The 18,480-nt window shown below is 37.9% G+C and overlaps 2 protein-coding genes across 4 annotated transcripts in view; one reads left to right on the top strand and one right to left on the bottom strand.

Annotated features, from left to right (window-relative positions):
- Positions 1–16,744, top strand: part of LOC140341616 (NACHT, LRR and PYD domains-containing protein 3-like) — an 18,010-nt gene extending 1,266 nt beyond the window's left edge. Inside the window, exons 2-10 of the mRNA XM_072427413.1 lie at positions 5,554–5,614; positions 6,280–6,440; positions 6,908–7,088; positions 7,375–7,440; positions 7,787–9,527; positions 12,092–12,178; positions 13,211–13,381; positions 14,471–14,635; positions 15,809–16,744. Coding sequence (XP_072283514.1) covers positions 5,584–5,614; positions 6,280–6,440; positions 6,908–7,088; positions 7,375–7,440; positions 7,787–9,527; positions 12,092–12,178; positions 13,211–13,381; positions 14,471–14,635; positions 15,809–15,899 — 2,694 coding nt within the window. The 5' untranslated portion in view covers positions 5,554–5,583 and the 3' untranslated portion in view covers positions 15,900–16,744. The remainder of the gene's footprint in view (positions 1–5,553; positions 5,615–6,279; positions 6,441–6,907; positions 7,089–7,374; positions 7,441–7,786; positions 9,528–12,091; positions 12,179–13,210; positions 13,382–14,470; positions 14,636–15,808) is intronic.
- LOC140341615 (NACHT, LRR and PYD domains-containing protein 3-like) overlaps positions 16,683–18,480 on the bottom strand; it is a 36,543-nt gene continuing 34,745 nt past the window's right edge. For 2 of the 3 annotated variants that reach the window (XM_072427410.1, XM_072427411.1), the window contains one exon: positions 16,718–18,391. In XM_072427410.1, coding sequence (XP_072283511.1) covers positions 18,304–18,391 — 88 coding nt within the window. In that variant the 3' untranslated portion in view covers positions 16,718–18,303. Of the gene's footprint in view, positions 18,392–18,480 lie in introns of all 3 variants that reach the window. The other variant, XM_072427412.1, reaches the window with a different exon arrangement.

The raw sequence follows: 18,480 nt of genomic DNA, 5'->3' as shown, positions 1-18,480 counted from the left end.
CATAGGGAACAAGTACCAATACAGCATAGGGAGCCATGTATTGCCATAGGGAACAAGTACCAATACAGCATAGGGAGCCATGTATTGCCATAGGAAACAAGTACCAATACAGCATGGGGAGCCACTTATTGCCATAGAGAACAAGTCCCAATACAGCATGGGGAGCTGGGCTATGGCTGTAAGTACCAATTCAATGCAGCATTGGAAGCCAACACTGCCATGGGAAAAAATGAAAAGTGAAGCATGGGGATAGGATTTTATACTGCTGTGGAGGACAAATACCAATAAAATATTTAAAGTTGGCACTGCCATAAGGGACAAGAGCCAGTACAGCTTGGGGAGCCGGGCACTGCCATAGGAAGTACCCATGGAACATAGGGAACTGGACCATTTAAATTCAGTTAAAAAAAAATGGATTTGAAATGCTTACTAGGAGCTAGGAGGCCATTTTTAAAACCTGAGACAGCATGGGGGGCACTCTGAATCAATTTTTATGATAGATACCATTGTGTTGTTGATGTTTGTGGTGATAACATTTGGGTAGTTAGTGACTGTGGCAGTGCAATTACTCCTTGGCATTAGGAAAATGTGGCTAAAACCGGTCACTATTCCAGACTTTGTTTATTGGATATCAGTTACTCCACACTGAGGGCAGATATAGTTCTTTGTTTTGGAGCAGCAACTCTCTCTGACTTTACTCCTAAGGGTGGACATAACTTCATTTCCTTGCTGTGACTGAGATGATGAATGAGTCAGTCAGACCACAAAGGGGGGGGGGGAGCTTGGATGTGATTATTCTGCTTCTTGCTACATTGTACTCCGTCAACATGGAACCGGAAATGGTGGTGTCCTTAGTAGTGGTGCTGGTGCCCAACCTCCTGCTAGTATTTGCTGGTCTCTTGGGAGGCCAACTTCTATTCCAGTTTTTTTTTTACCCTGACATTTTCAAACTTTCCTAAAGGAATTTAGGCTTTTCACTGAGGCTTAGTTTTGTCCATTTTGTCTAGCAGGCCTCCAACTTAACCTGAATGTTGCTCTTTTGCAAGATCAGCTTAGTGAAGCAATCTCTTGCAGGTGCCAGGATGTGGTTTTTTGTATTATTCTGTTAGGTGAAAGGGGTGTAAACTGCTATCATCTACTTTATGACTTTGCTGCATAAAATATTCTGGGTCCCAGTGATCACTATAGCTAGTTTGTGTGGTCACAGATATTAGGATGGACATTGACGGGTATGTGCATTAGGCCAAGCAAGAGTTTCCCAAAGTTTCTTGTTGTTCATGGCACAATTATTAACATTCATTCTGTCTGTCATATGTGCTATAATGCAGCTTAAGTTTATTTCCTGTAACCTGGGTGTTCAAGCCAAATTTACTTGAATGGGTTGTTAACCCTTTATACTTGTGCAGCCTCACTTCTCATTCTGTATGAGCCTCTAACACACGACTTTCCCACTTATCACCTTTCAAGTTATAATTCACTTAGCTTGGTGAATGTGTTTAATAGTTCACCTTGCAAAGGACACAAGCAAAGAAAATCAAAAACAGATTTTTTCCTTGTGCATGTTTGGATGCTGTAAGTCAGCTTCATCTCATTTACTAAACTAAGTTAAAAAAAAATCCTTTGCAAGGGGAAAAATTACTTATGTGTACATCTATATTCCATTAGTTTTTCCAATCCTCTCTCCAATGAACTCCAATCAGTCTGATTTATTAAAGCTCTACAGAACTGGAGATGATAGACTATTATGGGAAAACCTGGGTGATCCAGCAAACTTGGAATGGATTTCTTAAAAATCATTTGTTGATTGATGTGCAGTGTCTTTGCAAGCACTCTACCTCTTTTCATTTTTTTTTTTGTTTAAGTCATGTCAGTCCTAGAAAACAATGCCTTAGCAAACACTTCCTTCCCTTTTTCTTTATTTTTAATTCCTATCTCTCCCTGTTAGCTGCTCCTAACTTTTTCTGTGCCATTCACTAGCACTAGCACAGTAGATCAAAATGGAAAGCACTTCTGCCCTTTTGTGATTTATGTTTCTTTCCTATTCCTATTCCTCCCTTTTATCTGCTGCATATCTCATTAACTAGCAAAAGAGCACAAATTGGCGCCTTGCCTATCTGTTCTCCATAATTTTAGGGGGCCGTCAAAAGCTGCCAGCTATCATTAGATGCCGTTTGATTAGATGTATGCAATATCTCTAACTTGGATCAGATTGCTTCAATTCCAAACCAAGGTCAGATTAGCTAAACCTTGAGTGGAACTTTGATCAGACCATTTCTAGTGACCCAATGCAGCAAATAGAGCATTGCCATAGGGGCAAATCGCAATGCACCTTGGTGTACTAGACACTGCCATGGGGGACAGGTATGCATTCCCAAATAATTTAAGAAAAAATACCATATGGTGGGAAGCAGGGTTTCTTTTTTTGGGGGGAGGGAGTTGAAATAACATGCCTTGAGTTGCCTTAAAGTGGTACACTTTATATTGCATAAAGCATTGCCCCCCTACAAAAAACAGCTTGACATACAAGACATGCAAGCTAGCTTTAAATCAATGGGTGAATATCTGAGGAACAGCAGAGCCGGAAACACTCCTATTAATTAAGGGATGTTGAATTTCCGGATGAATTTCTGCAGGGTATATATTCTTTTCTGTTTTAATATTGTATTTAAAAATCTTCAAAGTCAAATACAAACTAACAAACTGTGAAAGCAACTGAGATATTCAACAGGAAATAGAGTTCTTCCTTGGTGGAAATACACAGCCTGTTCTCTTCTATGGAAAACGGAAAGGGGAGTAACCCTGTTAAACTTTATCTAAAAATAAAACAAAATCTCCAAGCACCATATCGATAGAAAATCAGCTTGTGGGACCAACCCAACCCTCCCACTTGTGGAGAAAACAAAGCGAAAAAATACGGCTCTCCCTTTACTATCTGACATTCTCTGCATTATGTGACTCACGGTTCCAGTGCTGAACCGGGTAATAGTTGCCTATCTGATGGTAACCCTCATGTGGTACTATAGACCGGATGTTCTAATCCAGGATTCCTCCAGAGCCTGCTCAGGGGTCCCATGAGTTGTGGCTAGTTGACCTCCCATCTAAATGCCCCTAGAGCTCTGAATCAATTGCCACATAGCTGAAAGAGTGGAATCCTGACTTCCAACACACAATTCCTTAGCCCTTTTGTAAGGGGCATTCTTCCTACTGACCCTCCGAACAATTTTAGCAGGGGTTACCTGACACCTATATATGTTCTCCCCAGCCCCTTTTAGCCGGGTGCACCACCCGGCACTTTTCACTAACCACCCGGCTGTTTTTGGGTGGCTACTGAAGAGTTAGGTCACAATACAGGGACTGCCACCCGCCTGAAACTTCTTCCCACCCAGCTTAAAAAAAATTCTGGGTTGAGCACTGAATTCTTCTTGAGCGAAAAGATTAAGACACGCTGCTGTAGACACATGTCAATGGGACCTTCCTATTGATAAAACACAAATGTATTGCTAGTTTATATCTTTTCTTTTACCCAAAGGGAAATAAATGTATTCTAGGTCTCATAAAACCTTTATTAGGAAATAAAGAGGTATAAAGCATTACAAAATGTTTAGCTTGTGGTACACTTGCATGACCATTCAGTTATAGATATAGTCCTTGTTAAAATATTTGGAGTATTTAGAAAATGTAATGCCTAAACAGTATAATTTTTTATACCCTTACAACAAAAATGTTTTAAGTAACAGTCATCAAATAAAATCAGTCATAAAAAACATTCTGTGGGCTTTACATTGATGGACAATTAAATATCTGTTATATGGGCTGCCAGGGAGAAGATAAATCTATTGTTGCCGTAAGGAACCCCATGAAACCTCCAGAGGAACCTAAAGCTACGTACACACGGCAGATTTTTATCGCCCGATAATCGGCATCGGCCAATTATTGGGCGAAAATCTGGCGTGTGTACAGTCGTTGTCGTCCATCGTCCGAAAGACCGTCCTGCCGGATCCACGGACAATGGACGACAACCGATCCTAATGAAAGGGAAGGGGAGAGCGCGCAGCAGGGTGCCGCTCCGTCGCTCTCCCCCCTCCCCTCTCCATAGAGCATGAACGGTGCTGTATGTACAGCATCGTTCATGCATCGTGCACTCCCTTGTCGTTGGAAAGGATCGTGAAAGATCCTTGCCAACGACAAAAATTGCAAGTGTGTACGCAGCTTTAGGCCTTCACTGTACTTTTGTTGACTATTATGTTCAATAATAATAATCAAATAAAAAGAGCAATAACAATGGCCAAACAAAATGTGTTTTGACCCTTTGGGCATGATTTATCAAAGCTCTCCATGGCTGGGGAGGATACATTTTCACCAGTGAAGCTGGGTGATCCAGCAAACCTGGATTGGATCTGGTCCAGGATTGAGGAAATTTGCTAGCAAATAGTCTTTGCTAGACCACCCTGGTTCACTGATGGAATCTGGAATCTTCTCTGGCTTTGGAGAGCTTTAATGAATCAGGTCCATTACATTGATAGACAACGTAGTGTCCCTTACATTGGGAGTTAGGCAAGAGGTGAATTCTCCATTACTTAAAAAACTCCTAGCAACCTCTGGAGGAACCCGAGGGTTTCATGGTACCCTAGCTGACTAATATTTTCAGTAATAGTTATTTAATAAAACACCAAAATTGACAAAAATTTGTTTTGCCTTTTACATTGATGGACAATAAAATGTCCCTTACATTGGTGATCAGCCAGGAGGTAATTGCCAACTCCTAGGGTTTCATGGCACTCCAGTTGACTATTATTTTCAGTAATAGTTATCTAATAAAACAAGCAATAATAATGGCCAGACTAAATGAGTTGTGACTTATTTTGTTGATAGACAATGTAGTGTCCGGCACATTGCGGTTAGGCAGGAGTTTAATCTGCCATTGCTCAAGAAACCCCTAGGAACGTCTGGAGAAACCCTAGGGTTTTGAGGTACCATAGCTAACAATTTTTTTCAGTATTAGTTAACAAATGAAACAAATGGCCAAAAATGTGTTGCAACCTATTATATTAATAGACAATATAGAATCTTTTACATTGCTGGTCAACCAGAAGGTCAATCCTCCATTGACTTTTTGAACTCCTTGCTACCTCTGAAGGAATCCTAAGGTTCAATGCTACTCCAGTTGACTGTTATTTTTGTAATAGTTATCAAAAAGTACAATCAAAAATGGCCAAACAAAATGTGTTGTGACCCTTTACATCGATGGACAATGTAGTATCCCTTACATTGATGGTCAACCAGGAGAATAGTCCACCATTCCCTTAAAGAACTCCTAGCAACCTCTGGAAGAACTCAATACTTGTACAAAACTCTAGTTGACTATTATTTGTGATAATAGTTATGAAATAGTACAAGCAATAATAATGGCCAAACAAAATGTGTTTAGACCCGATCTACGATGGTGGTGGAGAACATCTGGATGAACATTGGGTTTTTAAAGAACATTGGTTAAGAAAGGCTGGTGTTATATTGTATTGAAGGAGCTTTGATATCATTTCCTGCATTTTCCAGCAAAGATCCTTGTAACCAGTGACCTCAACAATGGATGGAACATCGGGAGAAAATGCTGAAGGTCAGTGCTATCCAATAGCATATACTCAATATTTATTGCAAAATGGTGCCTTTTTATTGGCTTTGGGTGAGTACGGCAGGGCACACATGTTTTTTTGATAAACAAGATATGTTTACAATTAAATCTAAATCCCCTAAAATATGTGCCATTTTGTTTGATAGAGCATTGCAAATCAATCAAGGGCTGACTTTTAGTAAATAGATAATCTGGTGTTTTTGTTCAACCTTTATTTCCATCCCACTGCTGTTGACTTCCTCCATCATTTTTTTTGGGGGGGAGGGACAAGACCACTAAGTGCAACTGAACTGTAAGAGAAAAAACAGGTTGTCTGCCCTGCTATACCCACTTGTATTTTTTATATAGAACTTCCTTGTCAAATGTATGTATATCAAATGCATTTCACAACTGTCCATGACTTAACAAATGTTTTATTAACTACCTAAGTAGCTCATTTTTGCACAAACTGACTTTCTCACAACCCTGATTACCTATATTTATCATCGCCGGTTCTTCTCTTTCTTGTTATGGTGAACCACAGATACGTCTTCCTGAACCATGTGGTTAAAGTTCACCTATAACTGCCAGTCCACGTACCCTTAGCTAGGCTTGCTGATGCTTTATGAAGCTAAGTTATTTCTCACTGTAACCTCAATGTTACTTTACAGATAACATGCGGAAGTTTCGTCAGAAGCTTATTGCATATGAAATGCACGAGCTACGGAGGATGTATGAATATTTCAGAGAAGATCTGGTCTATATTGTCGAGATTTTGCACACTCAGAGCTTCCTAGCAGAGTTGAAATCTCGAACAACTCTAAATGCAGAGGTATGAAAAATGTTATCCAAAGTGCAGCCATCTTATTTTAATAAAGTGTATATGCTTTAAGGGAGTAACCTTTCCCTTAAAACCTGAAGTCTGCCATGATTATTTTCATGCTGGTCTTTACCTTCCAAGCACAGGCTTAAGGTATGGAGGTGACCAGGCTATATTGTCTCCCTACTAAGTCATCTGCAGTGATCTACCCCACCCTACAAGAAAAATAGGTTTATCTTTAAAAATATTTATCTTCACTTCTCATCATGGCAATATGAAGCCCAACTCCAAAGTGAAATAAAAAGTTGTGGCTTGAGTTTGGCTTTAAGAGGAATAAACTTTTTGTATGTAGATTAGTTCACAGTGAATTTTATCAGTACATTGTTTATTACTATCCAAGGTTATAGACTGAACAAGCCATGTTATTTTTGTTTTGAGAGGTTGCTGTCTCCTACGTTTATCTCTGATGTCCTTTACAGGATTATGAAAAAATGAAAGCAGACCTGGGGGCCTCTGCATTCTCCGAGAAGTTGGTAAAGGATGTCTTGGAAGCAGGAAGACAAGCCGTGATAGGTTTCTTTGAATGTCTGTATTCTCTACACACCAATCACCCTCATCACAATTTACTTGCCGTACTTTGGGAAATCGAGAACATTGAAAGTAAGATAATAATATAAACCATTACATTACATTTTATAAGTCCCAAAGTGTAGCTACGTTTTGTTTTATTACCAAACTGAGATCCAGTAAATTGTGTTCTTTATATCCAAGTGGAGTTTAAATTTATTAATTCTGTATAATCATGATCTTTACTGAATTCCAGTACAATCGGAGCTCGAGGTCTGTAATGACTGTAATTGCTAAATCTTTGTATAGTTTAGTGAATAACACATGAATAACACAATATTACCAATACATTTATTACATGTTATTTTGTCCTGTTTAGTTAGCACTTTGGAAGAACAAATATTGGTGGATGAATTTGGACATTCACTGGATCAGGAAATGAAATGTAAGTTAATCAGCAGCTGTGACAGACACTTCTTTCCCACCTTCTCCACATTCCACATAGGGAGTTAGACAGGCTTGTTATTTGATAGAGGGATACCAGAGAGGAGGAGGTTACAGTAGTCCAGAAGAGAGATGATAAGAATGTTTGGTGGTCTCTGGGGACAGGTAGGGCCTGATTTTGGAGATGTTGGGCAGGTGAAAGTGACAGGACCTGGAAATGTTCTGATTATGAGTGGTAAATGAGAGGGCAGTAGTAAGATTTTGAAAGAACAGGTAAAACCTAGAACATGTTTCTTATCTGTTATAATGCACTGAAAGTTATATAATATTTTAAGTTTCATCAAAAGGTATCCAAGATAAGCACAAGCAATATCTGCTGGAGAAGACCAAGACATTAGTAGACTGTAAGCCACCAAGATCTAGCCTGGAGAGACAAAGTTTTCCCATTTCAGAACGATTTGTAAATCTGGTTGTTGTGTCAACAGATAATTTTAGACCCCGTACTCAGCATGAGTTAATAGAGAGTGGAGAAAAACATGAAAGCCACTTGTCTAAGGCTCAAAGAGGATTGGAGCGTGTCTCGCCCAAAAGACTGTTCCGCTGGTGCCCTCAAATAAAACATGTGCCACACGTGGTCATGGTCAGTGGTGTACCCGGAGTGGGGAAGACCACCCTAATGCAGAAATTTGTCTATGATTGGGTCAATGGAATGTTTTACCAGAGATTTTCTTTTGTTTTCTTTTTTAAATTTCGGGAACTCAATCAACTGAAAGAAAAAGTCAGCTTGGAGAAGATGATCCTTCACCAGTTTCCATATCTAAGTGGGAAGATTGAAGATATCTTAAAAAACCCAGAACAGCTTTTATTTATATTTGATGGCTTAGATGAAAGTTGCCACCAAATGGACTTTGCATCAAGTCCTTTGTACACTAACACAAGGCAGAAGCACGATTTTGGTGTGATCTTGGTGAACTTGTTGAGACAAACTCTTCTGAAGGGTTGCTCTGTGCTAATAACCAGTAGACCAGCCAAACTGGCCTCTATTGATGCTGACATTTTTCAGCTGGTTTGTGAGGTTATGGGATTTTTCCATGAAGAAAGAAAAAAGTACTTTGAGCAATTTTTTGACATTGAAGAATTGGCTTTACAAGCTTTTACCTATGTACGAGACAATGAAGCACTGTACACTTTCTGTTACTTACCATCATATTGTTGGATCATCTGCACAGTGTTATCGATATGTTCCAAATTTCAACAACAAAATAGCAATCAGGCAGAATCATTTTTGCCAAAAACTGTGACACAACTCTTTGTGACCTTCATCAGCAACATTCTGACCAATCACACCCAAGGAAGCACTGTTCATTCCCAAAAGACAGAGTGGGAGAAAGCCAAGAAACTCTTGCAGGATATTGGATGGTTGGCAGAATATGGATTGATGAACCATATTATTGTGTTTGAGAAACGAGATCTAAACTCATTTGTTGAGGACACATCGTTGCATCTCTTTACAAGTTTTATGGTGGAATCCAGTCAAGATTCTTATGTAAACTACTCCTTCTTACATCTTACTGTTCAAGAGTTCATGGCTGCTTTGGTCCATCATATTGACTACAAACCAGAGAAATTACAGAAAGCGCTTGACAAAGCCAAATCTTTTCAAGATGGGCGTGCTGAAATATTTATTCGCTTTCTTTTTGGTCTGTCCGATAGATCCACCCAGGCTCTTCTAAAACATTTATCTCTGGATTTCTCCAAAGAAGTTTTCAAACAAATCATCACCTGGCTACAACAACTCTCTCCATTACTGAAGAAGGCATCAAAAGATGCTTGGGAGAGGAGGGAAACTTTAAACATTTTAAACTACCTCTTTGAATCTCGAAACAAAGAACTAGTGTTGAATATTCTCGGGCAAGACCTCACATTTGATTTTTCAAGATTCCACCTGACTCCTCTTGATTGCACAGTGTTAGCTTTCATTTTACAATCATGTAACAAATCTGAAAGCCTTGATCTAGAAAAATGTTACCTTGAAACAGAATGCTGGGATAGACTTTCCCCCAGTCTTCATACAGTGCAGACGCTTCGGTGCGTAAACATTATTATTATTTTTTTTTTGTATGTACAGCAAACAAGTAACTTGTTTTAAAGATTGTTCTTACACAAATATTAGGATCTACATTTGATGTTTGCTTTGACTATTGACTATTATTGTCTCCAGTGTTGAGCTCTTTTAATTGGAAATCTCAGCTTAGATTTACAGCTATTTGAAAGCCAAGAAGTCTCCATATTCTTGCAGCTTTTTATTATTGTTAAAGGATAAGTTTGCTGGTGAAAATAAGAGTTAGTAAAATAAACATATCCCAAATTTAAAACCCTTATGGACATAGTTGGTCCAGAGGAAGGCAGATAAAAACCCTGATACAATTTTCTTCAACAGGTAAAAAAAAACCCTTCCTGATTCCATGAGGCAATCGGATGTTCCCTGGATCAGCAGTCTCTGTTATTTTTACTATAAATCCTTAATCCCCAGTTATATTCAGTGCTTCTAGAAATCATCCAGCTTTTTCTTAAAGCAATCTATAGTAGTTGCTGAAACTACTTCCTGAGGGAGGCGATTCCATATTTTCACAGACTTTACAGTGAAGAATCCCTTGCTTATCCGGAGCTTAAACTTCTTTTCCTCCAGACACAAAGAGTGCTCTCTTGTTCTTTGTAATTATCTCAAAGTGAATAATTAGGGACAGAGTTCTCTATATGGACCATTTATATATTTATACAGGGTGATCATATCCCCCCTTATACTTCTCTTCTCAAGGGAGCAGGATTATGTCTCCATTTCTACAGTCTATTCCTCTTTTAATACAAAAAAGTACTTTACTAGCTTTATATATTGCAGCTTGGCATTGCATGCTGTTATTAAGTCTATGATGTACCAGAACCCCTAGATCCTTTTCCATTTTTGACTCCCCCAAATGTATTCCCCCTAGACAGTATGAAGCATACATGTTGTTAGCTCCCAAGTGCATAACTTTACATTTATCTATATTAAATGTCATTTGCCACTTGGCTGCCAAATCAAACAATACATCTAAGTCTGCTTGTGCAAACACAGAAATGGTAATTTTAATCCCAAACTCTAAATCATATATAAATATGATCCTGAACACTGAACACTGAATCCTGGGGTACACCACTAATAACCTTAGACCATTTAGAGTATGAATCATTATTCACTACTCTGGATGCGATCTTTAAGCCATTTACAGATTGACTTTTCTAAGCCTAATGACCCTAACTTGCATATTAACTGTCTGTGGGGTACTGTGTCAATTGCTTTAGCAAAGTCCAAATACACTTAATCAGCTGCTACGCCACTGTCGACCTGTTTACTTACTTCCTCATAAAAAGAGAGTAAATTTGTTTGACAACTTTGGTCCTTCTTAAAGCCATACTGCTTACTAACCGGTCTGTAGTTACCTGGTAATGACTTTGTTCCTTTTTTGAGGATGGGAACCACATTGACCTTACGCCAATCCATTGGTACCATGCCAGTGATTAAAGAGTCTCTAAAAATTAGAAATAATGGCCTTGAAATAACTGAACTCAGCTCTTTGAGGACAAGTGGATGTAATCCATCAGGTCCTGGTGCTTTGTCAACCATAATTTTGCCCAACTCAATCATAGCAATTTTGAGCCATTGTGAACCGTTTAAGGCAGTGACATTGCTATTATGAATTTGAACTTGAACTGTGTCATTTTCCTTTGTGTACACAGAGCTAAAAAACAGTGTTCAGTAAATCCGCCTTTTCTTATCCCCAGTTATCAACCCAGAGACATCCTTTAAGTAGCCTACATGCTCAGATCTGATCTTTTTTGCTAATAATATATTTAAAAAGTTTTTTGGGGGTTTGCCTTACTTTCCTTTGCAATCTCTCTTTCATTTTGAAGTTTTGCACATTGTATCTTCTTACATATTTTGTTATATTCTTTATAGTTTTCAAAAGATTAAAGTGATCCTTCCTTTTTATCTTTTTGGAATGCCCTTTTCTTGTTCTTTATGGCTTTTTTAACATTAGCTGTAAGCCACATAGGTTTTAATTTTAGCCTCTTAAACGTATTACCTATTTAAAATTTATTTTCCGTGTGCTTGTTTAGAACAGGCTTGAAACATTCCCATTTCTGTTCTGTGTTCTTTGAGGACAATATTGTCTCCCAGTCCAAGTCACAGAGAGCCGCCCTTAATAATGGAAAATTTGCTCTCTTAAAATTAATTATTTTTAAATGTAGTTAAAATCTCTCATGATTAAAACCTTTCTAGTTTTTGCTGCTTTTTCTATCTGTGCTAGTAGTTGATTGTTTATTTATTGATGGGAGATTTCCACTTGCTTACTGTCATGATAATACAGCAACTAAACCCTGATAAATATACAAACTTTCCTTACTTTGTTGCTATCTGTGTTCCCATTCCTGTTCTGGTGACACAACAAAAAGTGAAAGGTGATCTCCATAAAGTGCACACAATAATGCAGAACAGATTCTTGCACTATATCAAAAATTGAAAGGCTCCGAAGTTAGCATTTAAACATGTGGAAAACAAATGTTTTTAAGTCCTAACACTCGTTTTTTCTTTTTGCTCATTTATTTTACAGACTGAATTTGAACGGACTGAAGGATAATGACATCCCTTTTATATCAAAGCCATTAGCTCACCCTGACTGCAAAATCCAGAATCTCAGGTAACCTAAAATTTGGAGAATCTGAAATACCTTTTGAAAAAAAAAGATTTGTGTGATATTATTCTTCTTTTTACATTTTTGCACTCAACTTTCTACCTTGTGATCTGGCAAGTATGGCATTACCATAAGAATGAGTTCATTCACATGGCTGGTCAGTCAAATGCGAGGCTTCACCTACAGATAAAAATATATTGTCAACGTATCTCAATACTCTGAAAGCAAATGAATATTTTATTGATGCTTGCACAGCATGGTAAACAAAAAGTGCATTGTTTTGAAACCATCAAGGCAAATTCATGAGGTCAGTGATATCAATTTGCATGATGAAGGGACCCACATTGGTTCCAGAATATTGCACTTACTTCAACATGCCGTGGAAATATAATAATATATAATAGCAATTTGATTGCAGAAGATTAAGGTGTGCTTTCGATATAGTTTCCACCAATACCTTTAGCACCCAGTACTCAGGGTTGGATCCGTGTCTGGTGTGTGATGGAGATATCTTGGGGCTTCATGGCGGTTTCTCTTCAGCATTAGGCAGGATCTCTGTTGGACAATGCTAGTTCCACACAAGGTTCCATATATTATGGCCCCCAAACTGTGGGGTGGAAACATCCGATAGCAATAGTTCATATAAGAAACGCAACCTGAACTGAAATAGCTGCCAATGATAGATCTTTAGATATTCACCTGGACCTTGTAATAGGTTAACCCTACAACAATCCACCCTAAAAGTTGTAGGCATAACCTGGTGGGCTCAAAGTCAAACCCTGATCTCTTACAAGTCTTGGATACGTGGACAATGGGATCTCCCAGCTTAATTTTTATTGTCCAACTAGAAGGTATAAATGTCTATACCTAGCATTGGCACCATCTTCCCCATAATTCTGATGGCAAACCACAACATACTACTATGGGGTATGGATACACTTAAAGTATCTTTAGGTTTTTTTAATTGCTTTTCATTTGGCATGTCAACTTGATTTCAGTTATTCATGCTGCAGCTTTCTTTTATTTTGTCTTCTATAGTTTAACAAATAATGAGCTGACTGATGTTTCCTGCTCTTCCTTGGCATCTGCAATCCATCAAAACCATTCCCTGGTTTCTCTGGACCTGACTTTTAACAATCTGACAGGTCCTCACTTCAGGGACCTGATCACCGCACTATCCAGGCCAACGTGTAGCGTAAAGCACCTTGAGTGAGTATACAAATTTTATTTTCCTGTATGTTAGGTATTAGAAGGGTCTCATCATCCCCTGAAGAAGCCCAGAGGGTGAAACACGTCAGAACCTATCATGATACCGTTGCCTATCATCTCCCCCTTCGGAAATATATGTTTTAAATTTTGTTAGGAGACATATGTCTAGTACCCAATCTGATCCAACCCACCAAAAGATGATGTTTGGATCCTATTTATACATGACATCTGGTGTTTTTTGTTATAAGCAACATAGCATTGTGCAACTATATATACCTAAAACGTTTTTATATAAAACTATTTTTGTTGTCACGACTTTTTCGTTTGCTGATGGACTAGCACACCTGGCTTCAGTTTACAACTGGCACATTATTCGAAGTTCACCAGCCTCATTCTGTGAATCTGTTGGGCCTGATATGTTAAAGCTCTCCAAGGCTGGAGAGGATACACTTTCATCAGTGAAGCTGGGTGATCCAGCAAACCTTGAATGGATTTTTTCAAAATAATTTGCTATTTGCTAGCAAATGTTTTAAATCCTGTACCAGATCAATTCCAGGTTTGCTTGATCACCCAGCTTCACTGATAAAAGTGTATCATCTCCAGCCTTGGTGAGCTTTAATAAATCAGGGCCACTGAGTCAAACCTTGGAACAAGCTCTGTTGCTAAGGTGCACAGCAAAGTTCCCATTGGTAGTACCACCCCAAACTACCCTGTATGTACAGAAATGTAAATAAGGAGGAAGGAGTTCTTGTTCTGACCAGTTCACTTGCATATGTAAATTTAAGTTGCAGCAATTGAGCTCTATGAACAGTGAACAGGAGTTATGGAGAAACATGCAATTGTGTGTCTCTAAAGCTCCACCTGCTGGCTGGAAATTAGAATAAAAATATTTTTACATACTTTATAAAATGCTGAATTTACTACAGTAAAATTATTTTTTTTTAGAAATGACATGTTTTATGCTGTCCACAATAAGGAAGGATTCATGGGAAATACCTTATCAAAATGCCAGTTAGGTGCCGGTCACTATCCTAAGACTTTATCTGTTGTGTCTAATAGCAGCCCACATGACTGTTGATTTTCTTTCAGGCTCTGTGCCGTCAAACTGACACATGATGATTCCCAGTTTTTGGTCTCACTCGGTGACAACACAAATCTTGAGCACCTAAATGCGAGCCATAATAGCATCACCGATGCTGGTTCAGGATACATAAAGGACCTTATAAAGAAATCTTCCAGCCTGAAAGAGCTCAGGTGAGTGATCTGGACTTTGCAGACAGCAAATACATCAGCTGAAGGGTTAGAGGGTCTGTTGGGTTTACAGCCATTTGGAGCTCAATCCCTTCACTTCCTGTCCTGCTTACAATTGTGTCACCAGATAGGAAGTAAATGAAAATATACAGTAGGGAAGTAAAAATTATTGCCATTGGATGTCATAAAATTTATACAAGCTGCTTCAATACAACAAAGAGTACTGGTGGTGTTGCCTTTATAAATGAAGGGTGCACTAACTGGGATGAACATAGTTCATAGATAGAGGGTCCAAAAAGTATGCCAGACCAATAGTGAATATTAATTGTAGAATCCAAATAAAGTGGTTCTCACTGGGATGATGTTAAAATAGCCAACATGTTTCAGGGACGCTAACACTCCTTCAACACTTCATCAGGGTCCTTACTAATCCAATTATCTTCTAATTGAATACAAATAGTTACCCCAAACTGAACCCTTTATCTTGAGTATACATGGAAGCCCTAATGAGGGGAGGAGTAAATTGTTGAGACCCTGAAACGCGATAGTAGTATAAATGTCACCGCAAGATTAACTAATAAAGCATTTTGGAGTCTCACCTTTGATTTGCACCCTTATAAGACCTTGTATATGAGAAGTAAAATCTGTGGGGCTTTCTAACCTTTTCTACCAGTATATTACCTGGGGGAGTAGAAAGAGAGAAAGTAGAAATGTAAGCTAATCAGTGTTCACTGCATTGTACAGTACACAAAAAATAAATGGCAGGGCCCATGGTTGACCTTGCTACTGTCCAATCACATGCCAGGGTGGTCCTTGACTAAGCTGTATAACTGCCATAGAGGCAAGTAAGGTCTGTCTGAAACTGATGTCCTGGTTAACTGGATGTTGGATTTTTTAGTAACAGAATACACAACAGTTGAACGTGATTACGTATTACAAGAAATTATGTCCTCCTAGATTGTAAGCTCTTCATGGCAGGGTCTTCTCCTCCTGTGTCACTGTCTGTCTATCATTTGCAACCCCTGTTTGATGTACAGCGCTGCGTAATATGGTGGGGCTATATAAATCCTGTTATTAATAATCATAATAATAATAATAATAGGTAGGCTTTCAGAGTAATTTCTAGTCTGTTCTCTAGATGTATTTTCCTAAAAGTTTTTGTCCACCATGTTTTAGAGTTGCTGCAAATGGATTTTCTGAAGTTGTCGTTAGGGAATTGCAAGCTCTTCAAAGCAGCCATCAAGATCTCCAAATTGTTGTGTGGTAACAAGGTTTAAGAGCCAAGATGAATGACAGAGAGACCTTACATTTATTCAGCCTTTTATAAAAATTATTCCATAAATTTCTCCCCACTCTATGACCAAATTATATATATATATATATATATATATATATATATATATATATATATATATATATATATATATATATATATATATATATATATCTCACATATTGAGAGCTTAAAATGCTGTTACAAAAAAAGTTTTGGTGTATACTCAGGACACCTAGTGGCATATCCTGATATTGCATTTGTTTTTGGTTTGACAGATCAAAGCTATCAAATCCAAGCTGTTTGTAATACTTTACATGGGGTCACGGCACCGTCTACTTGTGGCCAACAACCATGCACAAAACCCAATTCAAAAGTACAAAACACTTTAACCTGTAAAAGGGGAAATAATATATTTACATCCTGAGCTCATGTGGTTGTATCTGTCCCCTTTTTAAATAGATGTTTTAAAATACCACACATTAAACATATTTATTTTTAGGTATTTTATCAGTATTTCTTTTGATTAATGTTTTAAATGTAAGCAGTGATAGCCACATTTTGTACCTTAGGTTTTTAGTTGAGTCCAAGTATTTTTCCTTTTTATCTGATAAAAGCAGGTACTTTGATTTATATTTTCATTTATATCATTTTTTAATTTAAGTATAAATAAATGTGTTTCTTATATTTAATGTTAAATAAAGAAAAAAAATTAAAAAATAATTGAGAACACAATGAAATGTATGCAATATGCTCTTTTAAAATGTTTTTATTTTATATATACTTATGTATAATTATTTGTCGTGTTTATTAAAAAATATTTTAATCATGCACAAAAATGTTTGTTGGCCTCTTTAAGAACCTATTTTCAGATTTGAATAAATAAACATATAAGGAGACTACTATGTAACATTCATAAGTGCTGTCCAGCTGGTACAATTTACATTTTTGTGAAGCTTTTTCTGTTTTTGTGATACAGATTTGGTACAAATAGATTTTCCCAAGGAGCAAAAAGATTGGATAAAATTTAGATCTAGTCTAATCAAAAAAGGATGATAATCTATGGGACTCAAAAAAGGCACTTTGATCAAAGAAGCAAACAGAGAGCCTAAGAAACTTGAAAAACTTTACCTTTTTGGTTACACACTTTTTCACATTGTAACAGGGTGTCCCATGATTTGGCTGGCAAGTTCCCAGATGGGGTAGGGTTCAGGCTGAGGGATTTTATGTACTAATGGCTCCAGAAAAGCAGTTCTGCCAGACTGATGGCTTTTATGAAAAGGCATTTTTAAGGGTCCTGGAGCCATCCAAGACTTGGAAAGGATGCATGGCCACCCGGTACTTTTCTGGGTCTTCGCTTAGACTTAGAGCATAGAATGCTCTATTTCAACTTATGATCAGGCAATGCTTTATTGCAGATAGGGACAAGCAATGTCTTTCTGCTATAAAACATACTTACCTGCCTGATTGCTCTCCTCAGCTATCAAAGTGCATCCCGGCTTCACCTACGACTGTTAGGACTGAATAAATTCCTGTGCATGCATGGGGGTTACATCATCCCAGCCTGGCCAATCAAGGTGGCGAAAGATTGAAACTAGGAAAAGAAGAAGAAAGAAGATGGTGCCTGTAACAGAACTGGGGCAGTTAGTGCCAGTAGTTTATGATGTACAAAAGACTCCATAGTTTGTTTTCTGTTAGTGAGGGACTACTAAAATGGTACTTTTTGGTTGGGCTACTGTTTGGTTTTGAGTATGTTGAGTTTGTATTTGCTTGCAACAGTTTGCTTGGACATAAAAAATCTAGACAGCCTGAAGTTTATTTTCAATAATGTGATGTGTGCTGCTTTCTCATTAAACTTATTATAATGTCTCAATTTCTTTTTTTATAAAAGATCACTGTATAGGCCTTTTAAAATTCAACCCTAAGCCTATAGTTCTCAAAACATTTCACAGGTTTTCAGATAGTTCATGAGTCTTTGATTCTCATGCTGGATTCCTAAAATACCTGGCACCAATGAGCTATTCAGAAAATGATGGAGTAACTAACAGCTCCGAAAAGGAGTGTATTTTTATAGAGAACAAAAATGTTCTATATGCCAACTGAATGGTTCTTTAGATGGCATAGAAGCATTTATTTTCATTTTTCAGGCTAAGAATATTTGCAGAAAGTACACAAAATACCTGATTTTGGCGGAATTGCAATGTCTTCGTAGAATCATTAAAACCTGAAATGAAGTTCTTTCTTCCAAGCTTCCATGTGTGTACTAATTCAGTGTAATTCTTTGAGGTAAGTTCCTCTGTTCTTGTTGTCTTATTTATTATTTCACGATTCATTTCTTGGGTCAGGTTTGTTTGTTTTTAAATTCATAGGTGTAGCAGGGCTTCCTCTGCTGCGGACATTACAGGAAGACCTTCAGACCTGGATGGTGTCCTTCCAGCTTTTGAAGTTTTGTTTTAGCTTCATCTGACAATAATTCAGAACTTACTCTAAAAGAGAGAATATGGATAGTCAGCAGATCTCTGCAAAATGTTACTGCATTAATCAGCAGCCGCATGAGAACTGGGCAACAGGACTA

The sequence above is a fragment of the Pyxicephalus adspersus genome, chromosome 12 (genome assembly GCF_032062135.1).
Source record: "Pyxicephalus adspersus chromosome 12, UCB_Pads_2.0, whole genome shotgun sequence".
Lineage (NCBI taxonomy): Eukaryota > Metazoa > Chordata > Amphibia > Anura > Pyxicephalidae > Pyxicephalus > Pyxicephalus adspersus.
The sequence above is the reverse complement of the archived record's forward strand: the minus strand, read 5'-3'. Positions and strand labels throughout refer to the sequence as shown.